This window comes from Pseudophryne corroboree, chromosome 1 (assembly GCF_028390025.1).
Source record: "Pseudophryne corroboree isolate aPseCor3 chromosome 1, aPseCor3.hap2, whole genome shotgun sequence".
Classification (NCBI taxonomy): Eukaryota; Metazoa; Chordata; class Amphibia; order Anura; family Myobatrachidae; genus Pseudophryne; species Pseudophryne corroboree.
Window position 1 is genome coordinate 858,995,605 of NC_086444.1, and position 16,240 is coordinate 859,011,844.

Consider the following 16,240-nt stretch of genomic DNA (forward strand, 5'->3'; position numbering starts at 1 on the left):
CATCTAGCAACTTGGAGTCCTCCAAGTCCCTAGTAGCCGCAGGCACCACAAATAGGTTGGTTCAGGTGAAACGCTGAAAACACCTTAGGGAGAAAATGAGGACGAGTCCTCAATTCCGCCCTGTCCGAATGGAAAATCAGATAAGGGCTTTTTCAGGATAAAGCCGCCAATACTGACACGCGCCTGGCCCAGGCCAGGGCCAACAGCATGACCACTTTCCATGTGAGATATTTTAACTCCACAGATTTAAGTGGTTCAAACCAATGTGACTTTTGGAACCCAAAACTACAGTGAGATCCCAAAGTGCCACTGGAGGCACAAAAGGAGGCTGTATATGCAGTACCCCTTTTACAAACGTCTGAACTTCAGGGACTGAAGCTAGTTCTTTTTGGAAGAAAATTGACAGGGCCAAAATTTGAACCTTAATGGACCCCAATTTCAGGCCCATAGACACTCCTGTTTGCAGGAAATGTAGGAATCGATATTTGTTTAAATGGTGACATTGCGAAAATATAAAGAAATTGTTTGTAGCTTACAGGGTACAAATACCTGATATAGGCCGAGATGGGTAACTCTGTGAATTTGTGAAACAGACACACCAACTATATGACAGCCTGTGGTCAAAAAATTGCTTATTCGATGTATATATATATGACCATCATTTGAAAACTGCTGTATATCCCAACTGGGAATTGAATCCTAGCAGGTAGTTGAATCATAGGTCATGACCGATAAGTGAGTCAGTGCTCTATTTTAGTGACAGGAAGGGCAGCAAATATTTGCAGTACCAGGGTGTTCCTTGGTGGTCTCCCATCCAAGTACTTAAACCGGCCCTCCACTGCTTGGCTTCCAAGATCAGATGAGATTGGGCATCTCCAGTGGGGTATGACCGCAGACCTTATGCTTACCCTTGTCACACTGTGTCCTAATTGGGCACAGATAGGAGCCAATTTGCGATATTGTGTAGACCACAGGTGTCTAAGCAGCTGATGAAAAAGAATCAAGAGTTTTTTCTCCAAGGATATAGCACAAAATTATAACACAAAATTCAGATACCCATCTAAATATTCACGGTTAAAGTAGTCGCAATACAAGTAGAAGAAACATCTATTCTGCACAGACATTTAAGAATATCAAGTGAGACTAATTCTAAATTATGCAGTGAGGGAGGCCTCCAAATTTGGTCTCCAAAATCTCAAAATAGATGTATCAAACATACACTGTGGATTATGCAGTAAGATATATCATAAACAGTGACATCTCCAGCTCTAATGCCCCACCATGAATCACCTTCAGGCAGCGGGGAAACAATTATGCAGTGAGGGAGGCCTCCAAATTTGGTCTCCAAAATCTCAAAATAGATGTATCAAACATACACTGTGGATTATGCAGTAAGATATATCATAAACAGTGACATCTCCAGCTCTAATGCCCCACCATGAATCACCTTCAGGCAGCGGGGAAACAACACGACAGAAAATGTGCCACATATATCATCAATTGGGTGTTTTCAAAAAAGCATGGATTTCTGCATTACACACAGAGAAAAAACATTTATGTGTTTGATAGGCTACCAAAGATAGTATATGCCTCAGCATCCGTTGTTTTGGTAGCAAATAAGCACTTGTTTACTTACTGATAATGTTTTATCTGTCACTCATGCATATGATATAGTGATCTCTGTGCCACGTGGATATGGATTTATCGTGCACAGAGAGGAAAAAGTACATGTATCAAAATATTACCTAATCCAGGTGTACATTCATTATGTTTTATCCTACTTGTATAGGAGAAATGTTAGGGGAGATCCTGATGGAAGGTGCTGGCCGCGTCTGCCCGCGTATTGCCCGCTGCTGTGCTCCGGCCGCACTGTTCTTCCTGTTAGGCTGGTTCCCGTAGCGACGAACTTTACCGTGATCGGCTAGTTGCGGTCACGTGTGCGCACCACGTGACCGTGAGGTCGTTGCCTCCCTTCCTTCTTCCTGACGTACGTTTCGCAAGATAGCTTGGTCACAGGGCGTCCTGTGACCAAGCTATCTTGCGAAACGTACGTCAGGAAGAAGGAAGGGAGGCAACGACCTCACGGTCACGTGGTGCGCACACGTGACCGCAACTAGCCGATCACGGTAAAGTTCGTCGCTACGGGAACCAGCCTAACAGGAAGAACAGTGCGGCCGGAGCACAGCAGCGGGCAATACGCGGGCAGACGCGGCCAGCACCTTCCATCAGGATCTCCCCTAACATTTCTCCTATACAAGTAGGATAAAACATAATGAATGTACACCTGGATTAGGTAATATTTTGATACATGTACTTTTTCCTCTCTGTGCACGATAAATCCATATCCACGTGGCACAGAGATCACTATATCATATGCATGAGTGACAGATAAAACATTATCAGTAAGTAAACAAGTGCTTATTTGCTACCAAAACAACGGATGCTGAGGCATATACTATCTTTGGTAGCCTATCAAACACATAAATGTTTTTTCTCTGTGTGTAATGCAGAAATCCATGCTTTTTTGAAAACACCCAATTGATGATATATGTGGCACATTTTCTGTCGTGTTGTTTCCCCGCTGCCTGAAGGTGATTCATGGTGGGGCATTAGAGCTGGAGATGTCACTGTTTATGATATATCTTACTGCATAATCCACAGTGTATGTTTGATACATCTATTTTGAGATTTTGGAGACCAAATTTGGAGGCCTCCCTCACTGCATAATTGTTTCCCCGCTGCCTGAAGGTGATTCATGGTGGGGCATTAGAGCTGGAGATGTCACTGTTTATGATATATCTTACTGCATAATCCACAGTGTATGTTTGATACATCTATTTTGAGATTTTGGAGACCAAATTTGGAGGCCTCCCTCACTGCATAATTTAGAATTAGTCTCACTTGATATTCTTAAATGTCTGTGCAGAATAGATGTTTCTTCTACTTGTATTGCGACTACTTTAACCGTGAATATTTAGATGGGTATCTGAATTTTGTGTTATAATTTTGTGCTATATCCTTGGAGAAAAAACTCTTGATTCTTTTTCATCAGCTGCTTAGACACCTGTGGTCTACACAATATCGCAAATTGGCTCCTATCTGTGCCCAATTAGGACACAGTGTGACAAGGGTAAGCATAAGGTCTGCGGTCATACCCCACTGGAGATGCCCAATCTCATCTGATCTTGGAAGCCAAGCAGTGGAGGGCCGGTTTAAGTACTTGGATGGGAGACCACCAAGGAACACCCTGGTACTGCAAATATTTGCTGCCCTTCCTGTCACTAAAATAGAGCACTGACTCACTTATCGGTCATGACCTATGATTCAACTACCTGCTAGGATTCAATTCCCAGTTGGGATATACAGCAGTTTTCAAATGATGGTCATATATATATACATCGAATAAGCAATTTTTTGACCACAGGCTGTCATATAGTTGGTGTGTCTGTTTCACAAATTCACAGAGTTACCCATCTCGGCCTATATCAGGTATTTGTACCCTGTAAGCTACAAACAATTTCTTTATATTTTCGCAATGTCACCATTTAAACAAATACCGGCGCTCATTGAACTCCTCAGTAATTAATTTTTTAACAAGAATTATTAAAGTATTGTATTTTAGTTAGTTATTGTGACAGTCAGTCATACAATATTATCTGTATATGAGTGCTTCCCAAAAAGAGTCTTCTTTCTTCTCTTTTTTTCCATGTTTACAATGTATAATTGACTCGTGGGAGCACCGCTGATGGGCAGTTTTTTGATACATAAAAATAAGGAGTGTGTTACATTATGTGTCTGCTTCCCAAAATGAGGATTTGAACCTTGAATCTAATTATCAGCTAATTACAGATAGTTTATCATTATACATATACACCTACTACACCAGTGCGGTTTCCAATTTTCTGTTTTCCAAATGTAGGAATCGACCCAGTTGAATTTCCTCCGTCGGGCCTACTGGCCTCGCACCACGCAACATATTTTCGCCAAATGCGGTGATAATGTTTTTCGGTTACATCCTTCCTGGCTTTGATCAGGATAGGGATGACTTCATCCGGAATGCCGTTTTTCCTTCAGGATCCGGCGTTCAACCGCCATGCCGTCAAACGCAGCCGCGGTAAGTCTTGGAACAGACAGGGTCCTTGCTGGAGCAGGTCCCTTCTTAGAGGTAGAGGCCACGGATCCTCCGTGAGCATCTCTTGAAGTTCCGGTTACCAAGTCCTTCTTGGCCAATCCGGAGCCACGAATATAGTGCTTACTCCTCTCCATCTTATCAATCTCAGTACCTTGGGTATGAGAGGCAGAGGAGGGAACACATACACTGACTGGTACACCCACGGTGTTACCAGAGCGTCTACAGCTATTGCCTGAGGGTCCCTTGACCTGGCGCAATACCTGTCGAGTTTTTCCCAACGGTTTATAAACAAGTGGAAGACTTCTGGGTGAAGTCCCCACTCTCCCGGGTGGAGGTCGTGCTGAGGAAGTCTGCTTCCCAGTTGTCCACTCCCGGAATGAATACTGCTGACAGTGCTATCACATGATTTTCCGCCCAGCGAAGAATCCTTGCAGCTTCTGCCATTGCCCTCCTGCTTCTTGTGCCACCCTGTCTGTTTACGTGGGTGACTGCCGTGATGTTGTCCGACTGGATCAACACCGGCTGACCTTGAAGCAGAGGTCTTGCTAAGCTTAGAGCATTGTAAATGTCCCTTAGCTTCAGGATATTTTTGTGAAGTGATGTCTCCAGGCTTGACCATAAGCACTGGATATTCCTTCCCTGTGTGACTGCTCCCCAGCCTCGCAGGCTGGCATCCGTGGTCACCAGGACCCAGTCCTGAATGCCGAATCTGCGGCCCTCTAGAAGATGAGCACTCTGCAACCACCACAGGAGGGACACCCTTGTCCTTGGTGACAGGGTTATCCGCTGATGCATCTGAAGATGCGACCCGGACCATTTGTCCAGCAGGTCCCACTGGAAAGTTCTTGCGTGGAATCTGCCGAATGGGATTGCTTCGTAGGAAGCCACCATTTTACCCAGAACCATTGTGCATTGATGCACTGAGACTTGGCTCGGTTTTAGGAGGTTCCTGACTAGCTCGGATAACTCCCTGGCTTTCTCCTCCGGGAGAAACACCTTTTTCTGGACTGTGTCCAGGATCATCCCTAGGAACAGAAGATAAGTCGTCGGAACCAGCTGCGATTTTGGAATATTGAGAATCCAATCGTGCTGCCGCAACACTACCTGAGATAGTGCTACACCGACCTCCAACTGTTCCCTGGATCTTACCCTTATCAGGGAATTGTCCAAGTAAGGGATAACTAAAATTCCCTTCCTTCGAAGGAATATCATTATTTCGGCCATTACCTTGGTAAAGACCCGGGGTGCCGTGGACCATCCATACGGCAGCGTCTGAACTGATAGTGACAGTTCTGTACCATAAACCTGAGGTACCCTTGGTGAGAAGGGTAAATTTTGACATGAAGGTAAGCATCCCTGATGTCCCGAGACATCATGTAGTCCCCTTCTTCCAGGTTCGCAATCACTGCTCTGAGTGACTCAATCTTGAATTTGAACCTCTGTATGTAAGTGTTCAAAGATTTTAGATTTAGAATCGGTCTCACCGAGCCGTCCGGCTTCGGTACCACAACAGTGTGGAATAATACCCCGTTCCCTGTTGCAGGAGGGGTATCTTGATTATCACCTGCTGGGAATACAGCTTGTGAATGGCTTCCAAAACTGTCTCCCTGTCAGAAGGAGACATCGGTAAAGCCGACTTTAGGAAACGGCGAGGGGGAGACGTCTCGAATTCTAATTTGTACCCCTGAGATATCACCTGAAGGATCCAGGGGTCTACTTGCGAGTGAGCCCACTGCGCGCTGAAATTCATTGAGACGGGCCCCCCACCGTACCTGATTCTGCTTGTAAAGCCCCAGCGTATACTGAGGGATTGGCAGAGGCGGGAGAGGGTTTCTGTTCCTGGGAACTGGCTGATTTCTGCAGCCTTTTTCCTCTCGCTCTGTCACGGGGCAGAAATGAGGAACCTTTTGCCCGCTTGTCCATTAAAAGACTGCGCCTGATAATACGGCGTCTTCTCATGTTGAGAGGCGACCTGGGGTACAAACGTGGATTACCCAGCTGTTGCCGTGGCCACCAGGTCTGAAAGAGCGACCCCAAATAACTCCTCCCCTTAATAAGGCAATACTTCCAAATGCCGTTTGGAATACGCATCACCTGACCACTGACGTGTCCATAACCCTCTACTGGTAGAAATGGACAACGCACTTAGACTTGATGCCAGTCGGCAAATATTCCGCTGTGCATCACGCATGTATAGAAATGCATCTTTTAAATGCTCTATAGGCAAAAATATACTGTCCCTATCTAGGGTATCAATATTTTCAGTCAGGGAATCCGACCACACCAACCCAGCACTGCACATCCAGGCTGAGGCGATTGCTGGTCGCAGTATAACACAAGTATGTGTGTAAATACATTTTAGGATACCCTCCTGCTTTCTATCAGCAGGATCCTTAAGGGCGGCCATCTCAGGAGAGGGTAGAGCCCTTACAAGCGTGTGAGCGCTTTATCCACCCTAGGGGATGTTTCACAACGCACCCTAACCTCTGGCGGGAAAGGATATAATGCCAATAACATTATAGAAATTATCAGTTGTTATCGGGGGAAACCCACGCATCATCACACACCTCATTTAATTTCTCAGATTCAGGAAAACTACAGGTAGTTTTTCCTCACCGAACATAATACCCCTTTTTGGTGGTACTCGTATTATCAGAAATGTGTAAAACATTTTTCATTGCCTCAATCATGTAACGTGTGGCCCTACTGGAAGTCACATTTGTCTCTTCACCGTCGACACTGGAGTCAGTATCTGTGTCGGCGTCTATATCTGCCATCTGAGGTAACGGGCGCTTTAGAGCCCCTGACGGCCTATGAGACGTCTGGACAGGCACAAGCTGAGTAGCCGGCTGTCTCATGTCAACCACTGTCTTTTATACAGAGCTGACACTGTCACGTAATTTCCAACAGTTCATCCACTCAGGTGTCGACCCCCTAGGGGGTGACATCACTATTACAGGCAATCTGCTCCGTCTCCACATCATTTTTCTCCTCATACATGTCGACACAAAAGTACCGACATACAGCACACACACAGGGAATGCTCTGATAGAGGACAGGACCCCACTAGCCCTTTGGGGAGACAGAGGGAGAGTTTGCCAGCACACACCAGAGCGCTATATATATATATATACAGGGATAACCTTATATAAGTGTTTTTCCCCTTATAGCTGCTGTATAGTTAATACTGCGCCTAATTAGTGCCCCCCTCTCTTTTTTAACCCTTTCTGTAGTGTAGTGACTGCAGGGGAGAGCCAGGGAGCTTCCCTCCAACGGAGCTGTGAGGGAAAATGGCGCCAGTGTGCTGAGGAGATAGGCTCCGCCCCCTTTTCGCGGACTTTTCTCCTGCTTTTTTATGGATTCTGGCAGGGGTTAAATGCATCCATATAGCCCAGGAGCTATATGTGATGCATTTTTTGCCATCCAAGGTGTTTTTATTGCGTCTCAGGGCGCCCCCCCCCCCCCCCAGCGCCCTGCACCCTCAGTGACCGGAGTGTGAAGTGTGCTGAGAGCAATGGCGCACAGCTGCAGTGCTGTGCGCTACCTTGTTGAAGAGAGGACGTCTTCTGCCGCCGATTTTCCGGACCTCTTCTGCCTTCTGGCTCTGTAAGGGGGCCGGCGGCGCGGCTCTGGGACCCATCCAAGCTGGGCCTGTGATCGTCCCTCTGGAGCTAATGTCCAGTAGCCTAAGAAGCCCAATCCACTCTGCACGCAGGTGAGTTCGCTTCTTCTCCCCTTAGTCCCTCGATGCAGTGAGCCTGTTGCCAGCAGGTCTCACTGAAAATAAAAAACCTAAACTAAAACTTTCACTAAGAAGCTCAGGAGAGCCCCTAGTGTGCACCCTTCTCGTTCGGGCACAGAGATCTAACTGAGGCTTGGAGGAGGGTCATAGGGGGAGGAGCCAGTGCACACCAGATAGTCCTAAAGCTTTCTTTAGATGTGCCCAGTCTCCTGCGGAGCCGCTATTCCCCATGGTCCTTACGGAGTCCCCAGCATCCACTTAGGACGTTAGAGAAATAGCATTAATAATGATGGCATCAAATAGCAGCACCAATAATAAAGCGCACATTTAAAAATAGCATTAATAATGACAACATCAAATAACCCCCTCTGTGCAAATTCCCCCCTTTGTAGATCCCCCCCTTGTGCAGACCACCCCCTTCCACTCCCCTGCATAATAGCCCACTGTATAATACCCTCCTCCGTGCAAATCCCCTACTTTGCAGATACCTCCCTTCCAGTCCCCTGGATAATAGCCCCCTGTACAATAATCCACTATGTGCAGATCCTCCACCCTTTGCAGATCCCCCCTTGTGTACATAAATCCCTTTGTGAAGATACCACACTCTCTGCAGACCCTCCCCCCCCCCCCTTGCAGATCATCCCTTCCCTTTGCATAACTTACCTGACAAGTTGTCACGCTGCCTAGCTACAGTCCTCCGTCTCCCCACAGTTACGGCTCCCGCTTTTGTGCTGCATGGCCTCCCGCTGGCTGCTTCTCCTGTCGTCGCCACCGCCAGCTGGATCATACTGGATCCAACTAGCGCCAAGGCTCCTAACATCGCGGGTGACATCATTACGTCACCCGCGCACTGCATCCCTGGGAACTGCGAAGCAGCGGCGGCAGGCTCCTTGCAGTTATTTTCTGTTAAGTCTGTTGCAATCTACCGGCAGATGCTCCGCGAGCTACGGGTAGATCACAATCTACCTTTTTGGCCACCTATGATTTACACACTATGAAATGTAATACGAAAAGTCTAAAATTATTTCATGAATAATTAAAGTAATGTTTCACCACAAAATACTGTAGAGTTTGGATACTAAACTGAACTGTGTTGAGATGAAAAGTAGCCTAAATATCATATACAAAACAAAGTAACTAGATGTGTCTATTCATCAACAATACATCACCTTAGGATTAAAACTAAAAAGCCATACAAGCACTAATCTACAAAAATGAACACTTAATAGTGGTAATGATCTATGTATGGACCTTTGTCAAGAGCATCTGAAGAGTGTAGAAGATCCCAACACTCTCTCGCCATCTTAAAGCTCTCAAGGACTTCACTAGGGTTTGCAAGATCATTTTTATTAACTACCACGTGACGATTTCGACCTCTTCCAGACAAGTCTTCGTCATCAGAACTCTGGGGAATGTAAAGAAAACAGGATTTTAATACCTACCGGTAAATCCTTTTCTCTTAGTCCGTAGAGGATGCTGGGGATGCTTCCAGAACCATGCGGTATAGACGGGATCCGCAGGAGACATGGGCACACTAAAAGACTTTGAATGGGTGTGAACTGGCTCCTCCCTCTATGCCCCTCCTCCAGACTCGTTATAGGAACTGTGCCCAGGGAGACGGACATTTCGAGGAAAAGGATATATTTAATTAATTTAAACTATGGTGAGATACATACCAGCTCACACCACTAACACGCCGTACAACATGGCATTCAACAACAACGCATGCAACGGCATGACCAACAACAGTCACAGATTGACTGAGCTCAACGCAACATGAGCGTAACTATAACCAAACTGCAGATACATCCCGCACTGGGACGGGCGCCCAGCATCCTCTATGGACTAAGAGAAAAGGATTTACCGGTAGGTATTAAAATCCTATTTTCTCATACGTCCTAGAGGATGCTGGGGATGCTTCAAGAACCATGGGGTTTATACCAAAGCTCTAGAACGGGCGGGAGAGTGCGGCTGACTCTGCAGCACCGACTGACCAAACAAGAGGTCCTCCTCAGCCAGGGCATCAAACTTGTAAAACTTCGCAAAGGTGTTTGAACCCGACCAAGTAGCAGCTCGGCAAAGTTGTAACGCCAAGACTCCCCGGGCAGCTGCCCAGGATGAGCCCACCTTTCTGGTAGAATGGGCTTTCACCGATTTCGGTAACGGCAATCCTGCCGTAGAATGAGCCTGCTCAATCGTATTACAAATCCAGCGCGCAATAGTCTGCTTAGAAGCAGGAGCCCCAATCTTGTTGGGAGCCCACAGGACAAACAGAGCCTCTGTTTTCCTAATCTGCGCCGTTCTGGTGACATAGATCTTCAAAGCTCTGACCACGTCGAGAGACTTTGACTCCGCCAAGACGTCAGTAGCCACTGGCACCACAATAGGCTCGTTAACATGAAGTGATGAAACCACTTTTGGCAGAAATTGCTGATGAGTTCTCAACTCCGCTCTATCAGCATGAAAAATCAAATAGGGGCTTTTGTGAGACAAAGCCGCCAACTCAGACACTCGCCTTGCAGACGCCAATGCCAACAACATGACCCCTTTCCAAGTAAGGAATTTTAACTCAACCTTGCGCAAAGGTTCAAACCAATGTGATTGCAAGAATTGCAACACCACATTAAGGTCCCATGGTGCCACTGGGGGCACAAAGGGAGGTTGGATGTGCAGCACGCCTTTTAAGAAGGTCTGAACTTCTGGAAGGGAGGCCAATTCTTTTTGAAAAAAGATCGACAAGGCCGAAATCTGTACTTTAATAGAGCCTAACTTTAACCTCCATCCACACCTGCTTGTAGGAAATGGAGCAAACGCCCCAGGTGAAATTCTTCAGTAGGAGCCTTCTTGGATTCACACCAAGAAACATATTTCCTCCAAATACGGTGGTAATGCTTTGCCGTTACTTCTTTTCTAGCTTGAATAAGTGTAGGGATGACTTCACTGGGAATACCCTTTCGGGCTAGGATTTGGCGCTCAACCGCCACGCCGTCAAACGCAGCCGCGGTAAGTCCTGATACACGCACAGCCCCTGTTGTAACAGGTCCTCCCGAAGAGGAAGAGGCCAGGGATCTTCTATGAGTAACTCCTGAAGATCTGGATACCAGGCCCTTTTTGGCCAATCTGGAACAATGAGGATCGCCTGAACCTTTGTTCTTCGTATGATTTTTATCACCTTTGGAATGAGTGGAAGTGGAGGGAACACAGACCGACTGAAACACCCACGGTGTCACCAGGGCGTCCACCGCTATTGCCTGAGGGTCCCTTGACCTGGAACAATATCTCTGAAGTTTCTTGTTGAGGCGGGACGCCATCATGTCCACTTGAGGAACTCCCCAACGACTTGTCACTTCTGCAAAGACCTCTTGATGAAGACCCCACTCTCCTGGATGGAGATCGTGTCTGCTGAGGAAGTCTGCTTCCCAGTTGTCCACTCCTGGAATGAAGATCGCTGACAGAGCGCTTGTATGCCTTTCCGCCCAACGGAGAACCTTTGTGGCCACTGCCATAGCCGCTCTGCTCTTTGTTCCGCCTTGGCGGTTTATGTACGCCACTGCTGTCACATTGTCTGACTGAATCAAGATCGGCAGACCTCGAAGAAGATGTTCTGCTTGCAGTATGCCGTTGTGGATGGCTCTTAATTCCAGAATGTTTATGTGTAGACAAGCTTCCTGGCTTGACCACTTTCCCTGAAAGATTCTTCCCTGTGTGACTGCTCCCCAGCCTCGGAGGCTTGCATCCGTGGTCACCAGGATCCAGCCCTGAATCCCGAACCTGCGTCCCTCCAGAAGGTGAGAACTGTGCAGCCACCACAGAAGGGAAATTCTGGTCCTGGGAGATAGAATTATTCTCCGGTGCATGTCCAGGTGAGACCCGGACCACTGGTCCAGCAGGTTCCACTGAAACACCCTGGCATGGAACCTGCCATACGGAATGGCCTCGTAGGCCGCCACCATCTTCCCCAGCAACCGAGTGCAGTGAAGAACTGACACCTTTGCTGGTTGTAAAATCTGTTTTACCATGTTCTGTATTTCCAGAGCTTTTTCCACTGGAAGAAAAACTCTCAGCAATTCTGTATCCAGAATCATACCCAAAAACGACAGCCGTGTCGTTGGATCCAACTGTGATTTTGGCAAATTTAGGAGCCAACCGTGTTGTTGCAGAATAGTCAGTGAAAGAGCAACATTCTTCAACAATTGCTCCTTGGACCTCGCCTATATGAGGAGATCGTCCAAGTACGGGATAATTGTTGTTATTCCCTGCTTGCGCAGGAGAACCATCATTTCCGCCATTACTTTGGTGAAAATCCTAAGAGCCGTGGACAGACCAAACGGCAACGTCTGAAATTGGTAATGCCAATCCTGCACAGAAAACCTCAGGTAAGCATGATGTGGAGGATATATGGGGACATGTAAGTAGGCATCTTTTATGTCGACCGACACCATAAATTCCCCCTCCTCCAGACTGGAGATCACTGCTCGTAAAGACTCCATCTTGAACTTGAATTTCTTCAGAAAGAAATTGAGGGATTTTAGGTTTAGAATCGGTCTGACTGAGCCATCTGGCTTCGGGACCACAAACAGGCTTGAATAAAAACCTGTTGAGACGGGGGTACCGTGACAATCACTTGATTTTGACACAACTTTAGTATCGCAGCGCTTACTATCTCCCTTTCTGGAAGAGAAGCTGGCAAGGCCGATTTGAAAAATCGGTGAGGGGGCACGTCTTGAAACTGTAACTTGTACCCTTGGGTTACTATGTCTACTATCCAAGGATCCAGGTCCGAGTGCACCCAGACCTGACTGAAGAGTTTGAGATGTGCCCCCACCGCAGCGGACTCCCGCAGAGGAGCCCCAGCGTCATGCGGTGGATTTGGTAGAAGCCGGAGAGGACTTCTGCTCCTGGGAACTTGCCACAGCCTGTGACCTTTTTCCCCGTCCTCTCCCCCTCGCAGCAAGGAAGGAGGACCCACGTCCTTTTTTGAATTTATTGGGCCGAAAGGACTGCATCTGATAGTGAGGCGATTTCTTCTGCTGTGAAGGGACATAAGGTAAAAATGAAGACATACCCGCGGTAGCCGTAGACACCAGGTCAGTGAGGCCGTCACCAAACAAGACCTTACCGTTAAACGGTAGAGCCTCCATCGCCTTCTTAGAGTCAGCATCAACATTCCATTGATGAATCCACAATGCTCTCCTAGCTGAGACTACCATGGCATTGGCCCTTGATCCCAAAAGGCCAATATCCCTTACAGCTTCTTTTAAATATGTTGCAGCGTCCTTGATGTGACCCAAAGTCAAAAGCACACTATCCCTGTCCAGGGTATCTACCTCAGAGGACAAGTTATCTGCCCACTTTTCAATAGCGCCACTCACCTATGCCGCAGCAACGGCAGGCCTGAGTAGCAACCCTGTAGTGACATAAATGGATTTCAGGGTATTTTCCTGCTTACGATCCGCAGGATCCTTTAGGGCAGCCGTGTCAGGGGACGGAAGCGCCACCCTTTTGGATAGACGCGATAAAGCTTTGTCTACCGTGGGGATTGACTCCCAGCTTTCCCTGTCCCCAGAGGGGAACAGATATGCCATTGGAATTCTTTTGGGAACATGTATCTTTTTGTCAGGATTTTCCCAAGCTTTTTCAAAAAGTGCGTTCAGTTAATGAGAGGGAGGAAACGTTACTTCAGGTTTCTTTCCTTTAAACATACAGACCCTAGTATCAGGAACAGCAGGGTCCTCAGTAATGTAATACGTCTTTTATCGCCACAATCATGTACTGAATACTCTTAGCCAGTTTTGGATGTAATCTGGCATCACTATAGTCAACACTGGAATCAGAGTCCGTGTCGGTATCTGTATCTACTATCTGGGCAAATGAACGCTTCTGTGACCCCGAAGGGGTCTGGACCTGTGACAAAGCATCCTCCATGGATTTCCTCCATGTCTGGTTCTTAGACTCAGATTTATCAAACCTCTTAGCCAACTTAGTCACATTTGTATTTAAAACACTCAGCATATTGACCCAATCATCCGTTGGCGGTGCAGACACTGTCACTCACAGAACTGTCAGTCCCCACGCCAGCCTCCTCCTGGGAAGAGCATTCAGCCTCAGACATGTCGACACACACACACGTACCGACAGCCACAAACACACTGGGCTATAGGAGACAGACCCACAGCAGAGCCTGTTAGAAAGACACAGAGAGAGTTCAGCCAGCTCACACCCAGCGCCTATCCCGGTTCTGAAGTCAGTAACAATACTGCCCAGACCTGCTAGCGCTTTTATCAACAATATAATTCACCAATTACAAGCGCCCCCCCCGTTTTGCACCCTGTTACTTGTACAGCAGTGTGGAGAATCAGGGCCAGCATCTCTGCAGCCTTCTGTGAAGAGAGTAATGGCGCTGGTGAGAGCTATGCGGCTAAGCCCCTCCCCCGACATGGCGCACTTCAGTCCCGCTCAAAATTCTTTATACTGGCGGGGGTCCCTTAACAAGTGCCTGGGCACTGTTAAATTGCATGCCAATGGTATTTGCGGCCCCCCATGCTGCCCCCCTGCGCCCTGCAGTGCAGTGATCAGTGTGGGAGCATGGTGCGCAGCGCGGCCGCTGCGCGGTACCTCAAGACGTCTTCTGCCATCACTGAAGTCTTCTGATCTTCTCATACTCACCCGGCTTCTATCTTCTGGCTTTGTGAGGGGGGTGACGGCGCGGCTCCGGGAACAAGCAGCTAGGCGTACCGTAGTGATCGAACCCTCTGGAGCTAATGGTGTCCAGTAGCCTAAGAAGCAGAGCCCTTGAACTCTTAAGAAGTAGGTCTGCTTCTCTCCCCTCACTCCCACGAAGTAGGGAGCCTGTAGCCAGCAGATCTCCCTGAAAATAAAAAACCTAAATAAAGTATTTTTCTGAGAAACTCAGGAGAGCTCCTCAGTGTGCATCCAGTCTCGCTGGGCACAGAATCTAACTGGAGTCTGGAGGAGGGGCATAGAGGGAGGAGCCAGTTCACACATTCAAAGTCTTATAGTGTGCCCATGTCTCCTGCGGATCCCATCTATACCCCATGGTTCTGGAAGCATCCTCTAGGACGTATGAGAAATGTACATTATAGACAGCTGCCAAAAAATAAAGTGAAAGACATGCAAGCTCATGTTAAAGTATTTACACATAGGGTCCAAATCTAGCTCCTGGATACACAGGTAGCTGCTCTAATAGCTTCACAGGTATCAAATCAGAACTCTACTTTCTAATCTAGCTTGGAATACAAAAACCTATTCACAACATTTACAGTATGTATGCATTAAGCAGCAAACACTGAACATTTTTAGTTTGTCATACAGAACTCACTTTGCCTCAGTTTTACAGTTTTTCATTAATTATGTAGGAAAAACATGATCCTTCACAGCTCTGAGGGGAAGATGTATCAAGTCTTGTAGACAGAAAATGGAGAAGTTGCCCAAAGCACCAATCAGCTTAAGCTGTACTACAGTAATGACAGTTACAAGCCAATTGGTTGCTTTGGGCATCCTCTATACTTTTGCTCTCCAAGGCTTGATACATCTTCTAAATGTGTACAAAACTCAACTGTTAGCTGTTGGTACAGAACACAACTACCCTGACAAATGCCCATGCACCACTGAACCTTAATATTACACCAGTTTTCTCACTAAGGGCCTAATTCAGACCTGATCGTAGCAGCAAATTTGTTAGCAGTTGGGCAAAACCATGGGCCTAATTCAGACCTGATTGGTAGGCTGCGTTATTGTACAGCCTGCGATCAGGTCTGAACTGCGCATGCGGATGCACCGCAATGCGCAGGCGCGTCGGTCGGCAGCGAACGGGATCGCCAGGCAGTGACGGGATGGTGCAAGAAAAGCAATCACACGGGCGATCGCAAGGTGACTGACAGGAGGCCGTTTGTGGGTGGCACACTCCTGTTTGTGCAGCTCTCCTACACATGCGATCGCACCCCTGCACAGTGATTTCCCCCTCCCCCTGTAGGCTGCGACTACCTGATCGCAGGGATGCAAAAAACGCACCCTACCGATCAGGTCTGAATTAGGCCCCATGTGCACTGCAGCGGGAGCAGATATAACATGTGCAGACAGAGTTAGATTTGGGTGGGGTGTGTTCAAACTGAAATCTAAATTGTAGTGTAAAAAAATAAGATTTTACTTACCGATAAATCTATTTCTCGTAGTCCGTAGTGGATGCTGGGACTCCGTCAGGACCATGGGGATTAGCGGCTCCGCAGGAGACAGGGCACAAAAATAAAAGCTTTAGGACTAGGTGGTGTGCACTGGCTCCTCCCCCCATGACCCTCCTCCAAGCCTCAGTTAGGATACTGTGCCCGGACGAGCGTACACAATAAGGA

General features: G+C 47.4%; 1 protein-coding gene and 2 pseudogenes across 2 annotated transcripts in view; 1 reads left to right on the top strand and 2 right to left on the bottom strand.

Annotated features, from left to right (window-relative positions):
- Positions 1 to 16,240, bottom strand: part of INTS10 (integrator complex subunit 10) — a 160,921-nt gene that overhangs the window by 28,545 nt on the left and 116,136 nt on the right. For both annotated transcript variants that reach the window (XM_063919980.1, XM_063919981.1), the window contains exon 10: positions 9,126 to 9,279. In XM_063919980.1, the coding sequence (XP_063776050.1) occupies positions 9,126 to 9,279 (154 nt within the window). The remainder of the gene's footprint in view (positions 1 to 9,125; positions 9,280 to 16,240) is intronic.
- On the bottom strand, positions 777 to 897 carry LOC134940022 (5S ribosomal RNA; annotated as a pseudogene).
- Positions 3,142 to 3,262, top strand: LOC134940033 (5S ribosomal RNA; annotated as a pseudogene).